Source organism: Candida tropicalis (genome assembly GCF_000006335.3).
Source record: "Candida tropicalis MYA-3404 genomic scaffold supercont3.8, whole genome shotgun sequence".
Classification (NCBI taxonomy): domain Eukaryota; kingdom Fungi; phylum Ascomycota; class Pichiomycetes; order Serinales; family Debaryomycetaceae; genus Candida; species Candida tropicalis.
The window spans coordinates 153,228-168,551 of NW_003020060.1; the positions used below are offsets into that span (position 1 = coordinate 153,228).

A 15,324-nucleotide genomic window follows, 5' to 3' on the forward strand; every position below is an offset into this window, starting at 1 on the left:
AACAATACGACCGAAGGTAATGATTTAGAACCGTTGTGCTTATGTAATTATACTCTATCACCAAAAATCAAAAATGACCTGCATATAGTTACTACATACAAACTTTTTTACTAGTGTTTATTTTTTTCTGCCTGATTTTTTCGTTTCTTTATTTTTTTTGCCTATTCCGTTTGAAACCTCATTTTTTTTTCAACAAGAATATACCTTATACCTTAGCATTTACCAATACCCCATACCACATTTTTATTCACGATGTTGTCTAGAATTCCTATAAGGAGACTTCCAAAGAATGTGAAGCCATGCACATATTTTTCAAGAAACAATCAAACTTTGGCATCCACAGCGAAACCACATATAGAAATGACAACTCTTGCTAATGGATTAAGATTAGTAACTGATTCAACACCAGGTCATTTCAGTGCTTTAGGAGCTTATATTGATGCCGGGTCTAGATTTGAAGATCCAAAAAATCCAGGTTTATCACATTTACATGATCGTTTAGCTTGGAAATCTACAGAAAAATATAATGGACAAGAGATGTTGGAGAATTTATCCAAACTAGGTGGCAATTATATGAGTGCTTCACAAAGAGAATCGATAATTTACCAAAGTTCAGTTTTTAATAAAGATGTTGAAAAAATGTTGGAACTTATTTCTCAAACTGTAAGATATCCAAAATTTACCGATCAAGAATTTGAAGAATGTTTACAAACTGCTGATTATGAAGCTCAAGAATTGAGTTATAAACCTGATTTATATTTACCTGAAGAATTACATTCTGTTGCATATAAGAATAACACACTTGGATTACCATTATATTTTCCAAGAGAAAGATTACCACTTGTTTCAAAGCAAGATATTTTGAATTATCATGAAAAATTTTTCCAACCACAAAATGTAATCATTGCTATGGTTGGTGTACCACATGAATATGCTTTACGTTTAGTTATGGATAATTTTGGTGATTGGAAAGCTACAAAAAATTCTACAAAACCAGATTTAGGAGTTATCAATTATACTGGTGGAGAATTGGCATTACCTCATAAACCACCAATCTATGCCAATTTACCTGAATTATATCATATTCAAGTTGGTTTTGAAACTACTGGATTATTAAATGATGATTTATATTCATTAGCCACATTACAAAAATTACTTGGTGGTGGCTCTTCATTTTCTGCTGGGGGTCCAGGAAAAGGTATGTTTTCAAGATTATACACACAAATATTAAATCAATACCCTTATGTTGAAAATTGTCAATGTTTTAATCATTCATACATAGATAGTGGTATTTTTGGAATCACATTATCTTTAGTTCCTCAAGCTGCTGGTGTAGGGGTGCAAATGATTGGTAATGAATTGAGTAAATTGTTAACTAAAGAAAATGGAATGACTATGAATGAAGTTGAAAGAGCTAAAAAACAATTGATTAGTTCCTTGTTGATGAATGTTGAAAGTAGATTAGCTAAATTAGAAGATTTGGGTAGACAAATTCAATGTCAAGGTAAAATCACTACTGTTGATGAAATGGTTGAAAAAATCAATAGATTAACTTCAAGTGATTTGAAAAATGTTTTGGAAAAAGTCATTACTGGAAATGTTGTTACAAAAGGTGTTAGCTCAGGATTGCCATCTGTAGTTATGCAAGGTGAAAGAGAATCATTTGGTGATGTTGAATTTTGGCTTCGTCATTATGGCTTAGGTAAATTCAGTGGTCCTGAATTGACACAACCTAGAGATTTTACAAAAGAGAAAGAAAATAAAAAGAGAAGATGGTTTTCATAGATTTTTATACACACACATATATATATATCAACTTGTATTTATTCTGTACATAATATTAAGAAAGATAGTAATCTAATCTATACACGTAATTTCTCACGTAATTCTAAAACTTCTTTTTGCAACATCAACATCGTTTCTTTGATTTCAATATTTTCTCTTTGAATACCTTTTAATTGTAAATCTTTTTCCAAATTCTCATTATGTAAAATATCAATTGTACTTTTGTAATGATTGACTTTATTCTGGTAATCGAAATTCTCATCATTATAACGTTTGCTCAAACTAGATTCATTTTCGAGTCTAATTTCCAAGTTCTTAACTTGTCTTTCCAAATTCTTGATATTCTTTTCATCCTCATTCTTTTCAACAGTGGCAGAATCCAAAGATTTTGTTAAAGACTTGACTTTACTTTCCAAATACTTCAATTGTTCATTACTGTATAATTTCTCTTCCAAACTTTCAACTTTATCATTCAATTCTTTATTGGTCTTCAGAAGACTGAAGTTTTCTTCTTTAGTGACCAATAATTCATGACGGATCTTTTGTTGTTCTCGATAATCAGAAGTTGTGGAAAGTTTGGATTGATTGAGTTCAGATTTGATGGCTTCAGAATCTTCACGTTGGTTTTCCAAATGTTGCTTGATAAATGCCAACTCAGCTTGAGTTTGCTTCAAGTCAGTGGTAGTTCTATCATGTTTAGTACTCAATTTGTTTAGTTCGTTGGATAATTCAGCCTTTTCTTTCAAGATACGATCTCTTTCTGTGGATATTTCTTCAATAAGTTGTTTCAAACCAGAAACTTGTCTATTGAAATTGACGATTTTTCTATCATTAATTACATTTTCATTCTCCAATGTTCTTAAATTGTTAGACAACTCGTCGATACGTAATTCTAATCTCTCTTCACGCAACACCAGGTCCTCCAATTCCTTGGTCAAATTATCCTTAGCCAATATTGCATCTTCATAGTCCAATTGTAACTTCTTGGTCTCTTTAATCAACTTTGTTTCATTGTCAATCTTGAAATTTAACTCCTTGTTTAAGTTCCTAATCTCTTCTTTATATTTCTCTGTTAATTCTTTATTCTCGTAATTACTCAAATGATAATTTAATTTATCCTTGAGGGACTGGATTTCTTCTTTAGATGACTGCAACATTTGATCCTTCACAACAATCTGTTCTTCAAATTTGCCAATCTTGATTCTAAAATCTTTAATCAAAATCTGGGAAGTACGACATTCTTCTTTGGTTAAAATCAATTGATTTCTCATCTCTTTCATTTCTTCAACAGCAGAAGCCTCATTCTTTTTAGAAAGTTTAACAGCAGCTTCAGCCATTTCCAATTTGTTGTAATACTCATCAGCACGTTTCCTGTAGACCTCCAAGCTTTCAGAAATGTCTCTATTACGAGATAATAAAGTCTCGTGTTTTACTTTTAATTGTGCCAAATCCTGCTCATAGTCATTCACTGAGGTTTTGTAATTTTCTTGCTTAACTTGGTATAATTCATCTTCGGATTCTCTCAACAAAGCTTTCAATCTCAAAATCTCCGATTTAGAAACACTCAATTCTTCACGAGTAGACTTCAAAGTTTTTGTGACATCTTGATAAATTTGAACATATTCTTGACTCACACCTTTTAAGCTGTTGTTAAAACTATCGCTTCTGATTAAGGAATGTCTAGATGAATTGGAAGTCATACTGTCATTAAAACTGTCATCAGCAGTGATTAACCCTTCAATCTTGCTTTCCAACTTGTGAATTCTATCTTGAGACTCCTTGTACTTCTTTTCATAATCTGTTGCACTATTGATGCCTCTAGTAGCCATCAACTTGTTCAACTTCTTTTGTAATTCAATAGCATAGTTTTCGGCTCTTTGGAAATTTGCCACTTCTTGACGTACTTGAAACTTCAAATTTTCAACTTCTTGGTTCAAAAAGTCAACGTTACTAGTAATGATTGATCTTTCACCAATTGCCAAGGATCTTCTTTTAGGAGTTAAATCCATACTAGTTAAAGAACCAGACATGATTCTCTCCTTAATTAATTGTAACTCCTCTGTTAACTTCTTGTTTTCAAATTTCTCTTTCCTCAAGGTGGCACTTTGTTCATTGAGTTTTATCTTCATATGAGTGTATTCTTCCATTATTTGTGGATCTGGTGGTTGATTTTCTTTTTCCAATTCCTTCTGTTTAATGTCCTGATTGATTTGATTGATTTGTGAAGTCAAAGAATGAATCTTGTTACTATACTCTGCCTTGGTCTTTTTCAAATCATCGCATTCAACTCTGAGAGTGTTAAACTGAGACTCAATCGATTTCTGGTCGTTTAAGGCATTGGACAATTTTTGTTTGTATGACGCCAATTCATCAAGACGTTTAGATTCATCTGATTTCAAACTACTCAATTGTTGTTTTAATTCATCGTGCTCACCGAGTTTAGTGTTAACAGCAGCTAAATCGGCTTTCAATTGCTTCACTTGTTTTTTATAATCGTCAAGTTCAGCTGATTTCTTTTCAAGTTTGGCTTTCAATAATGAAACTTTTTCCTTGGCTTCTTCAATCTTGCCTTCGTATTTGACCTTTTTGCTTTCATCTTTTGTCAATTGAGACTGCAAGGATGTAATAGTGTTTTGTTGGTTGGCATATTTGAATTCACTTTCAGTTATCAAACCCTTCAACTTCTTGATCTCTTGTTTCAATGATTTGTGTTCAGGAAGTAATTTCTCATGAGATGACAAATCAGACTTTAACTTCTTTGTCAATTCTTCCAATTGTGAATTCTTCAAAGTTGATTCATGAATAGATTTATCATGCTGTTCTCTAACACTTTTCAACTCTTGTTGGTGATCTTTTTCTAATTTGCTTACATTAGCAAGCTTGTCCTTTAATTTAGCTAACTCTTCTTGAGCAACTTCATGTAACTTATTCAACTCAGTTAATTCTTCAACTTTCTTATTGTGTTGATCATGAAGGTCCAAAGATCTATTAGTCAATTTCTCCCTTTCATTAACCAATTCTTCGTTAGCTTGTTGGAAATCTTTGATCTTCGTTTCAAGAGTTTCAACCATCTTGTGTGATTTCGCATGCTCAATCTTTAATCTAGACATTTGGTCATCTTTGTCTTTAATAGTTCCATTGATTGCAATAATCTCGTCTTCCAATTTATTCAATTGTTCACGTAGCTTTTCATTATCCTTCTCCAAGCCATTCTTTAATTTCTCTGTATCTTTGAGTTTGACAGTCATATTCTTTAAATTCTCTTGCATCTCTTTAGAATCCAAAACTTTGACTGAATCTTCCAACAATGGTTTGATCTGGAAAAACAAATTCATCCACGGAGACGTCTCCTTCACTTCATCCAAAATCTTCATTGTCTTGGCAATGATCTGGGCAGATTGAATTTCTTTTATTTGTTGTTTAAGAGTTGCTCTTGCCAAATTACCTCTTATGGCTCTTTGCAAGTCAGTGAAAATACTCTTTAAACTCAAATCTCGTAGAACTTCCAATTGTCCCAAAATACCATTCTTGAAGAAAATCTTGGTAATCCCCACCTTGTATGTATCTGGATCTAACTTGGCATTCTTAAGAATGATCTCACTGGTAGTTTTACTATTCTTGCTAAATACCTCCTTCTCACATATAATAGAATATCTTGAAATAAATTCATCAAACATCATTCTGTTAGGGTATCCTGCTCGTGTAATTCTGATCCCTTCAAGAACACCATTGCATCGTAATTGACCAAGGACTAAGTTTTTATCAAACTTATTTGCTCTCTTTTCTAAATTGGGTAAGATACAACGAACAAAATGAGGTTCAGTCGATTCCAATTGATCCATAAGCACCTTCAATTGATCCTTGTGTTTTTGAGACGCTGTCTTCAATTTAGAGTTTCGTTGGTTGGTTTGTTGGACCAAGTGTGGATCATTGCTAAACATTTCTGCAATAAATTGGTTTGTTGATTCAGGTAATAACGCCAAAATGTTTTCACTAATTGGATCAGTATTTTTCTGTAACCAGTTGTCAACATTATATTCAACTTTTCCGGCATAATGATGGATTATGAAGCCACTCTTGAACTTGTTTTGTGAGAATTTGTGGTTTTTTCCTGTGAAATTAGCATTTAATTTCTCCATGAAGGATTGATCAGATGATTTTGGCATCAAACACTCTTCATCTAACAATTTCAATATACCCATTGGCTGTCGAGTTTCAATTAAATCAATTGTAGGTTGTAAATCTTGACCAAAGTCAATAAATTCCCAATTGATATTTTCACGTAAATATTCACTTTGCTCTAAGATAAATGAATGATGGTTGAAAAACTGTTGTAATTTTTCATTGGTATAATTAATGCATAATTGTTCAAATGAATTAATGTCAAAGATTTCAAAACCAGCAATATCCAAAACGCCAATGAAATTACCGTTGGTGTTCTCTTGGTTATACAAGTTTTCATTGATCTTGGAAATAATAAACTGAAACAACTTTTCGTATAAATATTTGGAAAATGCGTCGATAGCAAATTTAGCCTCACTGGCTTTCTTGGATTTGGTGACAAATTCTCGACCTGCCTTGACTTTTGGTCTTAACAAATTTTCAACTAATTTGCCATTGTCGATTCCTAGTAATTCGGAAATTTTCTCTATAGGAGAATCAGGTGTGAAATTGGCTTGTTCTGACTTCCATGATGTGAAATCCAAATTCCCTAAATGCAAAATAATGGCCAACACTTGGTAAATGAAATTAGTCTCGCTAGCACTGAATCCCATAATCTTGAAAGCTTCAACCAATAAGTTAAATTCCTTGAAATCATCTACATTAGCAATAGTCATTTGTCCGGATTTAAGATATCCATAAGTTGACAAGTCCTTGTTCAACCCCAAACTAGATAAATTTTCATAACCTTTTAAGAATTGATAAAATACATGATAATTTCTTTCTTGACTTGCCTGGCTAATAACTCTTGATTTCTCCAAAAGATAATAATCAATATTTGCACCTGTTATCTCCTCTTTATTGTCATGAGAAAAATAAATTTGAATAAACTTCCCAAATCTTGATGAGTTGTTATTTTTAATGGTCTTTGCATTACCAAAACTTTCTAATATTGGATTTGCCTGTAAAATCTTTACGTCAATGTTTGATTCTTGTCCACCATCATCATTGGTGATTGAAGATAAATATTGTATAATTTTTTTGGTGTTTTCAGTCTTACCGGCACCACTTTCCCCAGTCACTAGAATACTTTGATCTTTCCTATTACTCAACAAATTTCTAAAAGTGGATTCGGCGATAGCAAAGATATGAGGAGACGGTTGGCTCTTCAAACCGCTTGAACTTGATCCATCAGGTTTGAAATCGTGGTATTTCTTAAGAATAGCTTGATTATAGATGGGCAACAGTTTATAAGGATTGATAGCAACAAGAAACAACCCAGAATATGTATAGATCAAATCATCCAAATATCGAAGATATAAATTGTAAACGACTGAAGGTTCATTTAAATGGGTTAACTCTGCCATGTCTTCACATTTGTTGAATTTTGTAGGGTTACAATTCTCCAAGATTTTTTGATCAATTGTTATAGTACTACTAGTTGATGTTGAATCTTGTCCCTTCACTATATTGACTTTACATTTACCATCAGGCAAGTATTCAGAAATATAACCTCTTGTGAACAAGTCGGGTTGGTTAGGTACCCAAACCCAATTTTTCGATATTATGGAATCATTGTCGTCTGTTTGAGTAGTTGAAGGCATATTTTTTTTGATCTCGGGTGTTTAAGCGAAAGTGAATATGAATATGACTTTTGTTGTATTAATACGATGGTAGAATTAGCACTTTGCCTGTGAGAAATAATAAAATGATACGATGTGGTGTGGTATGGGTAGGTGGTTGGGTAAATGGGTGCCAAGGGGGTATCCTATAAGTAGACTTGATTTAAAACGATGTTGGTTGTCAAAAAAAAGAGAGAGCAGTTGTATAAAAATAATTTTAGATTCTGTAGGGATTGATAAGTGTAAAAGAGTATGTGAGAGTGTGAGTGTGAGAGAGAGAAAAATTTTCCCCTTAACAAAATCACTATCCGAAAACAATCCAAAAATAAACAAACCATGAAATAAAAATATTAGACGCATGTGCACGACTTGGTCCGATTGTGTATAGCCATCCTACCAAGATAAAGATTCTTGATATTCTTTATTGCTACAAGGAATGAATATGAATACCTAGGAAAATGTCAAGCATATCATAAAAATATAGTTTGTTTTTAGATATGGATTTGATATTTGTAGCAGTTATAAGATTTCTTAATAGATAATTGAAAATGTACGATATATAATCAAGAAGTCGTACCTGATACCCAAATCAATTGATCAACATCACCATCCCCAAAATATAAAAATTCAATATCTAATCAAAATAAATAAACAAAGATGTACCATAAGAATGTTCTTTTGGGAATGAAGAATGTAATTTCTTACTATACATATCATGAATACTCGTGATCTTTCAGGTCCGTCGTGTAAACTGAACCATGTCCGAGACCAAAAACAAAACTAAAACTAAAAAAAAAAAGAAAAAAAAAAGTTTGACACCAATACACGAATACACACACAATGAAATAAAGTATGAACAATTTAAAACATTCTCAATTCGGAAAAATTATTACATGAAGTTATTTGCTCAATAATTAAACTAATGTTGGGTTTTTAGTTTAGTTTTGGGGAAATTTAATTCCAATTAATTGCAAAGGAGTTGATCGATACTATAATTTAGATCAATGTATAGTTTTAAGTACCCGTTTCAGAAGAAAAATTAGTTCAACAATCTGGGTAATTGTTCACCTGATGATTGAAAGGGGGGAAACAAGTGGCGGTTGTGCAGATGTTGATTTTTGTGATAACTTTGGTAGACGCGAAGGTGTAGTGCTACCATATGTGCTCTAATTTAATGATCAACTCGGAGGTTGTTAAGAATACAACCAATAAAATTGTTTACATCTTGTATGGTGGATTGTGGGTAATGAACTTGTTAACTATTTATATACCCTTTATAATACAATTATCTCTTGTATGTCTATAATCATGAGTTGAATAATAATAGTTCTGTGTATAATGTTGAAGGGGTTTTCAATTTCTATTTTTTTTTTCATGGCAAATTTGCAACAATTTCTCATGAAAAAAAAGAAAAACAATTCTATCAAATGGGTTTACCAAAGAATACACACAAACACAGTTTACCAACAATTCATATTCTACAAGTATTTCACTACTAAATTATTCCTAAAACAATCAAAAGTATATTAAAATTTAAGGTATAAACAAGAATTGAATAAAAATTGGGAAATCTAATTTCATCTAGAAGTTACAATGCAAAATGAAAACAAACTGTTTTTTAAGAAAAGCAATTCAAAAACATATCCTACGTTTCAAAAATAATATAATATATGAAAACAAAAACAAAATGATAATACTCAGAAATGTTGTTGATGCATTAAAGGTGATGAACCACCACCAATTACTGAACTATTTGTACTTGTTGGTTTAATAGGGGAAAATTGATGTGGGTCATATTTGCTATCTCGTTTATAGTTGTGATTACCACTATGTTTTCTAATTTTTGATTTGGTTCTCAAGACAGATCCTGGTGGTGGTTGTGGAGGAGCAAATGAACTGATGGAAATATGGGTTGGAGTGTTGCATGCAGAATTGACTCTACTTGATGATGATCTTTTATTTGAAAATACCGAGTATTGTGAAGTTGCTGATGGTGGAGTAACTGGTGCTACAGTTTGACCATCCACTAGACTTAAAGATGATGAGGAAAATGGATGTGGTGATTTAGGAGTTCTAAATGATAAATGATCGTATTCGGAATCTATGTCTTCTTCATCTTCAGTGAGTTCATCTTCAGTCAAGTCGTCATCAAGTTTTGGAAATTGTAGTAACAATTCTGTTGATTGAATCAATGTGCTTTCAACATCATCAATATTATTAATAATATCTTCTTGTTTTTCATAAATTGATTGAATTACGAATTTGTAGTTTGAATGGAAATTATTAATAACTTGAATAACACCCAAGTTTTCATACTTTTTGGACAAAACTTCAGTAACTTTACTTAATTGAATAATTAAAACCAAAGCAATTTTTTTAATAGTTAAAAGGGAATTTTCATCCAATCCACTTAAGAATGCCCCGTGGACTTTTGGTGGCTTGTTTTCCAATTCTTCATCAAAGGTAGTGTCATTAGTATCATTAGGACTGTAGTCTTCTGCTTCTTCTTCATCTTGGTCCATTTCATAAAAGTCATCAATATAATCGTCATCTTGTTCTTCATCATAATCCAAGTCAATGTCATCATCAATACTGGAATGTCTAACACCCATTTGTTGATGGCTATAGTTGCTTTCGTTATTATTATTGTACATGGTATTTGTGCTTGGATTGAGAATAGGATGAGAAGGAACCATGGTTTGTGCTTTCTTTTGGGATCTTTGTTGTTGAAGTTGTTCTCTTTTTGGTTTCAAAATAGTTTCTTCCAACAAGTCTTTTAAAGCAATGGAGGCATTTGGAATTTGAAGCATTGAACAAGCCAACAAGTTACAAGTGATAGCAATTAGTGAAGTTGGAACAGATAAAAAAAACTTATCGTAAAGGGATAATTCACACAAAAATCTACCTACAGCAGTAACAGCAGAGACGACTGATTTATTCTTATCAGCTTCTTCTTGATGATATGGAGAACTGGATGGGATAGAAGGTTGAGAAAGTTTGGAAGCATTAATAGCCAATTGTAAGCAATCTTCTAAAGTTGGATGAGAAATAGACCATTCAAGAGTACTCAAGATGTGCATTTCCATTTGAACAAACATTTCTTCGTCGTAAGCATTTCGACACATGATTGTTAATTCTTTCAAAGTAGGAACTCTCAGTTTTTTGTCTTCATATTTACCAGCAATCCATAAGGCAGTACAACCTACCAATTGATAGTGACGTTTAAAAACAATTCTTTTGGCACAATATCTATCAATAATGTTAAGACATAAAAACAAAGTGGTTGGTTGTAATCTGAAAGACGAATGTAATTCAATCAAGAAATCCAACAAGAATGGTCTCATAAACCATTGAATTTCTGGTTGTAAATCAATCATAGCTGGGTTAACAGAACTTTTACTTTCCAAATCTGATAATGTGGATGTTACATCTTGGTAATATTCATCAATTAGAAGTTTATTACCTTGAGATTCCAAAGCTTCTAGAGTAGGATGATAAACTCTTCTTTTAATGTGAGACGGTGGTCCATATCTAACTTTCTTTGCTTGAAATTGTGCTTGTTGTTGTTGTTGTTGTGTGAATGACATGGTCTTTATAGTGTTATATAATGGAATGACAGTGAATGGATAGATAAGGTTGATTCTATAATTCTAGGTATTCTATTTTCATAAATACTAGCAAATGCAAATGTAGGAATATTCAAATGGAGTTGATTAGTCCAATTGGTTGTAAATAAAAAGAATGAAGGAATGAAGGAATGCAAGGGAAATGGTTGTAAAAAAAAAAAAATTTTCCTTTTTTTATAAATTTTTCTTTTTCTCTGTCTGGTTTCCCTGATAAAAGAAATAAACAATGAATGAAACGAAAGTGGGTATTAGTTGGTTTTCAATAAGATTTGATAATGAAATTGAAACCAAAGTAGTAGATATATAAATATATATAAATATAAAAGCAGAATATGGAATCTGGTAAAAGCCAAAGAAAATGAAGATGAAATTTTTTTTTCTTTCTCTATTTAGTTGGAAATGGGTTGATTAATATATATTTATTGTGTTTCATTGTACATATAACATTTTGAGGTTTGTGTAGAACAGTAGCTGTAAATCTTTTCTTCCCTTTTGTATTATTATTGACGATTGTTTATTACCAAATTGAAAGGAGGGATTCACTTAGTGACGCGAATTGTTTAATCACACAAAACCACATACGTGGATATATAATTGCACGACATTACCAGATGTCGCGAGAGTGCTAAAACTAAAATTTATATAAATAAATATATACGAGAGACATTATTTTATTTTTCAATAACTATATATATATCGTGAATTTTGTGACGTTCCCTATTTTATTAATATTTGCTTTGTTAAGAAACATTGAACAAAGGGCTAAGGGTGAAGGACAGACGATAAATGTCTAATTTTGTGTGGGTGTGGGTAGGTATGAATTTATACTTCATCTATTTGTCTTTAATTGTATCCCACAGAAACGTATATCTATTTTTATAGAAAGGTGATAAAACCGTGTTTAATCATTAACTCCTTGTTTTCCCTTTAACTTCATATACTAACTATCATGAATCACCCTTTTGTAAAACAATGGTATGAACCAATCAAGAGAAAGAGCTAACTTAGCAAAATGTTTTGCTTCTATGGTTCTTCTCCACAGTTTCAAATCCTCCTTTCATTATCATAGATGAGCCTAGATTTCATGTTATGATGGAATAAAAAAAAGGGTCATTATGTGAACGAGTACATTAATACCTTACATTGATATTTGATACAAATAGTCGTCTATACAATTTCAGATCTTTTCTTTTTTTTTGCTTCTTCTACTTTCCCAATGGCTGAGTTTGTTTCATGCAGTTATTATTCGTTGTACATTTAATTCAACTGTAGAGAGAAAAAAAAAAAATAAAAAAAAAAAGAGCGACGCGAAATTTCGCATCCAAAAAATTTTTCTCCTTCTTCTCCATCTTCCTTTTGTTTGTCTAAATTCTATTCGCCCTTTTCTTTCAAATATCATGCCGCCCCCTAATTGTTGAACATGAATTTTCCCCTGTCGAGAATCTAATACTAGGATTTAGTTCGATTCTAGTTAGATGAATAATCCTCCTACACTAAACTAAAATTACTCCTTTTTGTTCATGTCAGATACAAGTGATAGGGATACAATTCTCATCAACTCTTTGTAAACGTTTATCTAGTTTGTCTCTTTGAAGTATATCTATATATAATATTATTGCTAATATTTCTACATACACGCCACAAGTGTCTTTATCTTATTTCATTAAAATATTTGTAAAACACGTAACGTTGACAATATCGCAGATGTAGTTTTTTTTTTTTCCATTTGTTGCTGCTTGTACCTTTTTCTATTCGATTATTCACATTATATTTAACAGTCCATAAACAGAAACACAACTGATAACAGATATAGAAAAAAAAGAAAACTGTGTTTCTATTAATAAATTATAATTTTTACTTAACCAGAACAAAAAAAAAAAAAAACCAAGGTCCATAGCCACATCATTCAGTTAAGTCATCGTGTTTTATCCTACGTTTGCTTATTGTTGACGTTGTCTTCATCACCATCACCATCACCATGTCGAACAAAGACACACGAATATTGAGAGAAAAAGAAAATGTTCATTGATACAATTCATGCGATGTGATGATGGCTATTTAATCTCCTTCCAAGAGAAACCGAGGCGGTATATAATCCAAGAATATGTTCCAATCGAGGTCAAATTGGCCCTAAATTGAAAAAAAAAAAAAAAGTACAATCCGCATTATATTGTATTATTCACCAAACTCACACAGGCAACGCGTAACAAAACCAAAGAAAAAAGAAAAGTTTAAACTCGTGAATATGTAGCAAAAATGTCGTCTCACCTTGTCCTGTAGCAATTCACGTGACACAGTAGAAGAGTAGAAGTGTACAAGTATAGAAGAAAAGAACATTGTAATTACAGAAGTAGAAAAAAAAACACAATTATCGACGTTCTATTAACACAAAACATACCTATACCGACTTCATTTAAAAAGCACCTCTACCTCTAGCTTGAGGTGGAGCACCACCTTGAGCTTGTTCTTGTTCATCATTTCGAATGGTTTCATCAACTGATAATAATGTAGTTGCGGCTTCACAGGCTGAACTCAATGCATTAATCTTAACTAATGCAGGTTCCCAAATGAAATTCTTGTAATTATTACCAATATTTTCCATTTGGAAATCTATACCATACCATGTTTCACCCTTTGCATGAGCACTTCTTAATTTATTCAACAATTCAATGGCATCTAACCCAGCATTTTCACACAATTGTCTTGGGATAACTTCCAACGCTTTTGCAAAAGCAGCAATGATCAATTGTTGTTTACCAGCAATGGTTCTTGAGTAATCTCTCAAATACTTAGACAATTCCATTTCTATAGCACCACCACCAGCTACTATAGTGTGATTTACAACGGCTCGTTTAACAATCATTATAGCATCGTGTAATGAACGTTCAACTTCAGCAATTACTTGTTCGGCACCACCTCTCAATATTAAAGTACATGTCTTAGCCTGAGGACATCCCTTGAAAAGGTTATATCTTTCATTACCAATTTGAACTTCTTCAAATACCTCACAGGTTCCCAAGTCAGATGGGGTAATATTGGAACAAGTTGATTGGATAGATCCACCAACAGCTTGAATGACTCTGTCCATATCATCCGAACTGACTCTACCGGCACAGAATATATTTCTATCAGCGAAATATTGCGTAGCCAAATCACCAATTGGTAATTTTGACAAAACAATATTGGCACCAGTTTTATGGATAGCTTCCAATTTATTGAAAATGATTTGCCATTCAGCGTCAACAATGGCTTGATAGTCTTTAACTTGATCAATTCTGACTTCAGCATTGTCCTTTTCTGCTTTTAATTCCAATTCAACATTCAAACAAACAATCTTTGGGTCTTTGAAATATTTTGGTTGTTGTTCAAACCCAGCATAGGAAAAAGTCTTTTTAAATGCAACACCATTGACAAATAATGAATCTTCCATAGAACCACCAGGGACTTTCTTAATACCAATTAAATTCTCATCCAAATCTTCTGAATCCAAACTCATCACGGCATCAACAACCATTTTTGTGAAAAATTTAGAATTATTGCTAATCAATTTACTTGACATGGCTGTAGTGGCACATTTTTCCAATAAACTTCTAAATTCTTCTGGATTTTCTTTATTTATATCAATAGCCAATTGATCAATCTTTTCAATACATAATTCACATGCTTTTCTATAACCTTTAATAATTAAATGTGAGTTGATTCCATCTTCAATGAATGATCTAGCTTCTCTTAACAATTCACCTGCTAACAAAGTAACACTTGTAGTACCATCCCCAACTTCAGCATCTTGAGATCGGGAGATATCAACAAGCATTTGTGCCGCAGGATGGACAATATCCAATAATTTCAAAATAGTGGCCCCATCATTTGAAATTGTGGTTTTGCCATTAGATCCAACAATCAAAATATCTGATCCAAATGGTCCCAATGTTGGTTTTAATGTATCTTGAATGGCTAAACAGGCATTGATATTAGTTAAGATTTGTCCTTTACCTTGAGAGGTATCAGTACCTTCCTTTAACACAACAATTGTAGGTGTTTGAGTTGAAAATGCCATGGCTTGGTTATTATCAATAGTCAATGAATAGAAGATGGTAGAAAGTTTTTTTTTTCTTTTCTTTTCTTTGCCT

At 32.2% G+C, this 15,324-nt stretch overlaps 4 protein-coding genes across 4 annotated transcripts; 1 reads left to right on the forward strand and 3 right to left on the reverse strand. All coding sequences in view use genetic code 12, as the record gives it.

The window, feature by feature from the left end:
* Positions 1-252: 252 nt before the first annotated feature.
* Positions 253-1,785, forward strand: MAS2 (mitochondrial-processing protease subunit alpha; the record flags this gene model as incomplete). Its single annotated transcript, XM_002550946.1, has 1 exon — positions 253-1,785. The coding sequence occupies one exon, from the start codon at positions 253-255 to the stop codon at positions 1,783-1,785; it is 1,533 nt and encodes a 510-aa protein (XP_002550992.1).
* Positions 1,786-1,862: 77 nt separating this feature from the next.
* MYO1 (myosin 1) lies at positions 1,863-7,550 on the reverse strand (the record flags this gene model as incomplete). Its single annotated transcript, XM_002550947.1, has 1 exon — positions 1,863-7,550. The coding sequence occupies one exon, from the start codon at positions 7,548-7,550 to the stop codon at positions 1,863-1,865; it is 5,688 nt and encodes a 1,895-aa protein (XP_002550993.1).
* A 1,715-nt stretch (positions 7,551-9,265) lies between these two features.
* CCN1 (Ccn1p) lies at positions 9,266-11,155 on the reverse strand (the record flags this gene model as incomplete). Its single annotated transcript, XM_002550948.1, has 1 exon — positions 9,266-11,155. The coding sequence occupies one exon, from the start codon at positions 11,153-11,155 to the stop codon at positions 9,266-9,268; it is 1,890 nt and encodes a 629-aa protein (XP_002550994.1).
* A 2,452-nt stretch (positions 11,156-13,607) lies between these two features.
* On the reverse strand, positions 13,608-15,251 carry CCT7 (chaperonin-containing T-complex subunit; the record flags this gene model as incomplete). The annotated part of the gene is made up of 1 exon (XM_002550949.1): positions 13,608-15,251. The coding sequence occupies one exon, from the start codon at positions 15,249-15,251 to the stop codon at positions 13,608-13,610; it is 1,644 nt and encodes a 547-aa protein (XP_002550995.1).
* Positions 15,252-15,324: the final 73 nt, after the last annotated feature.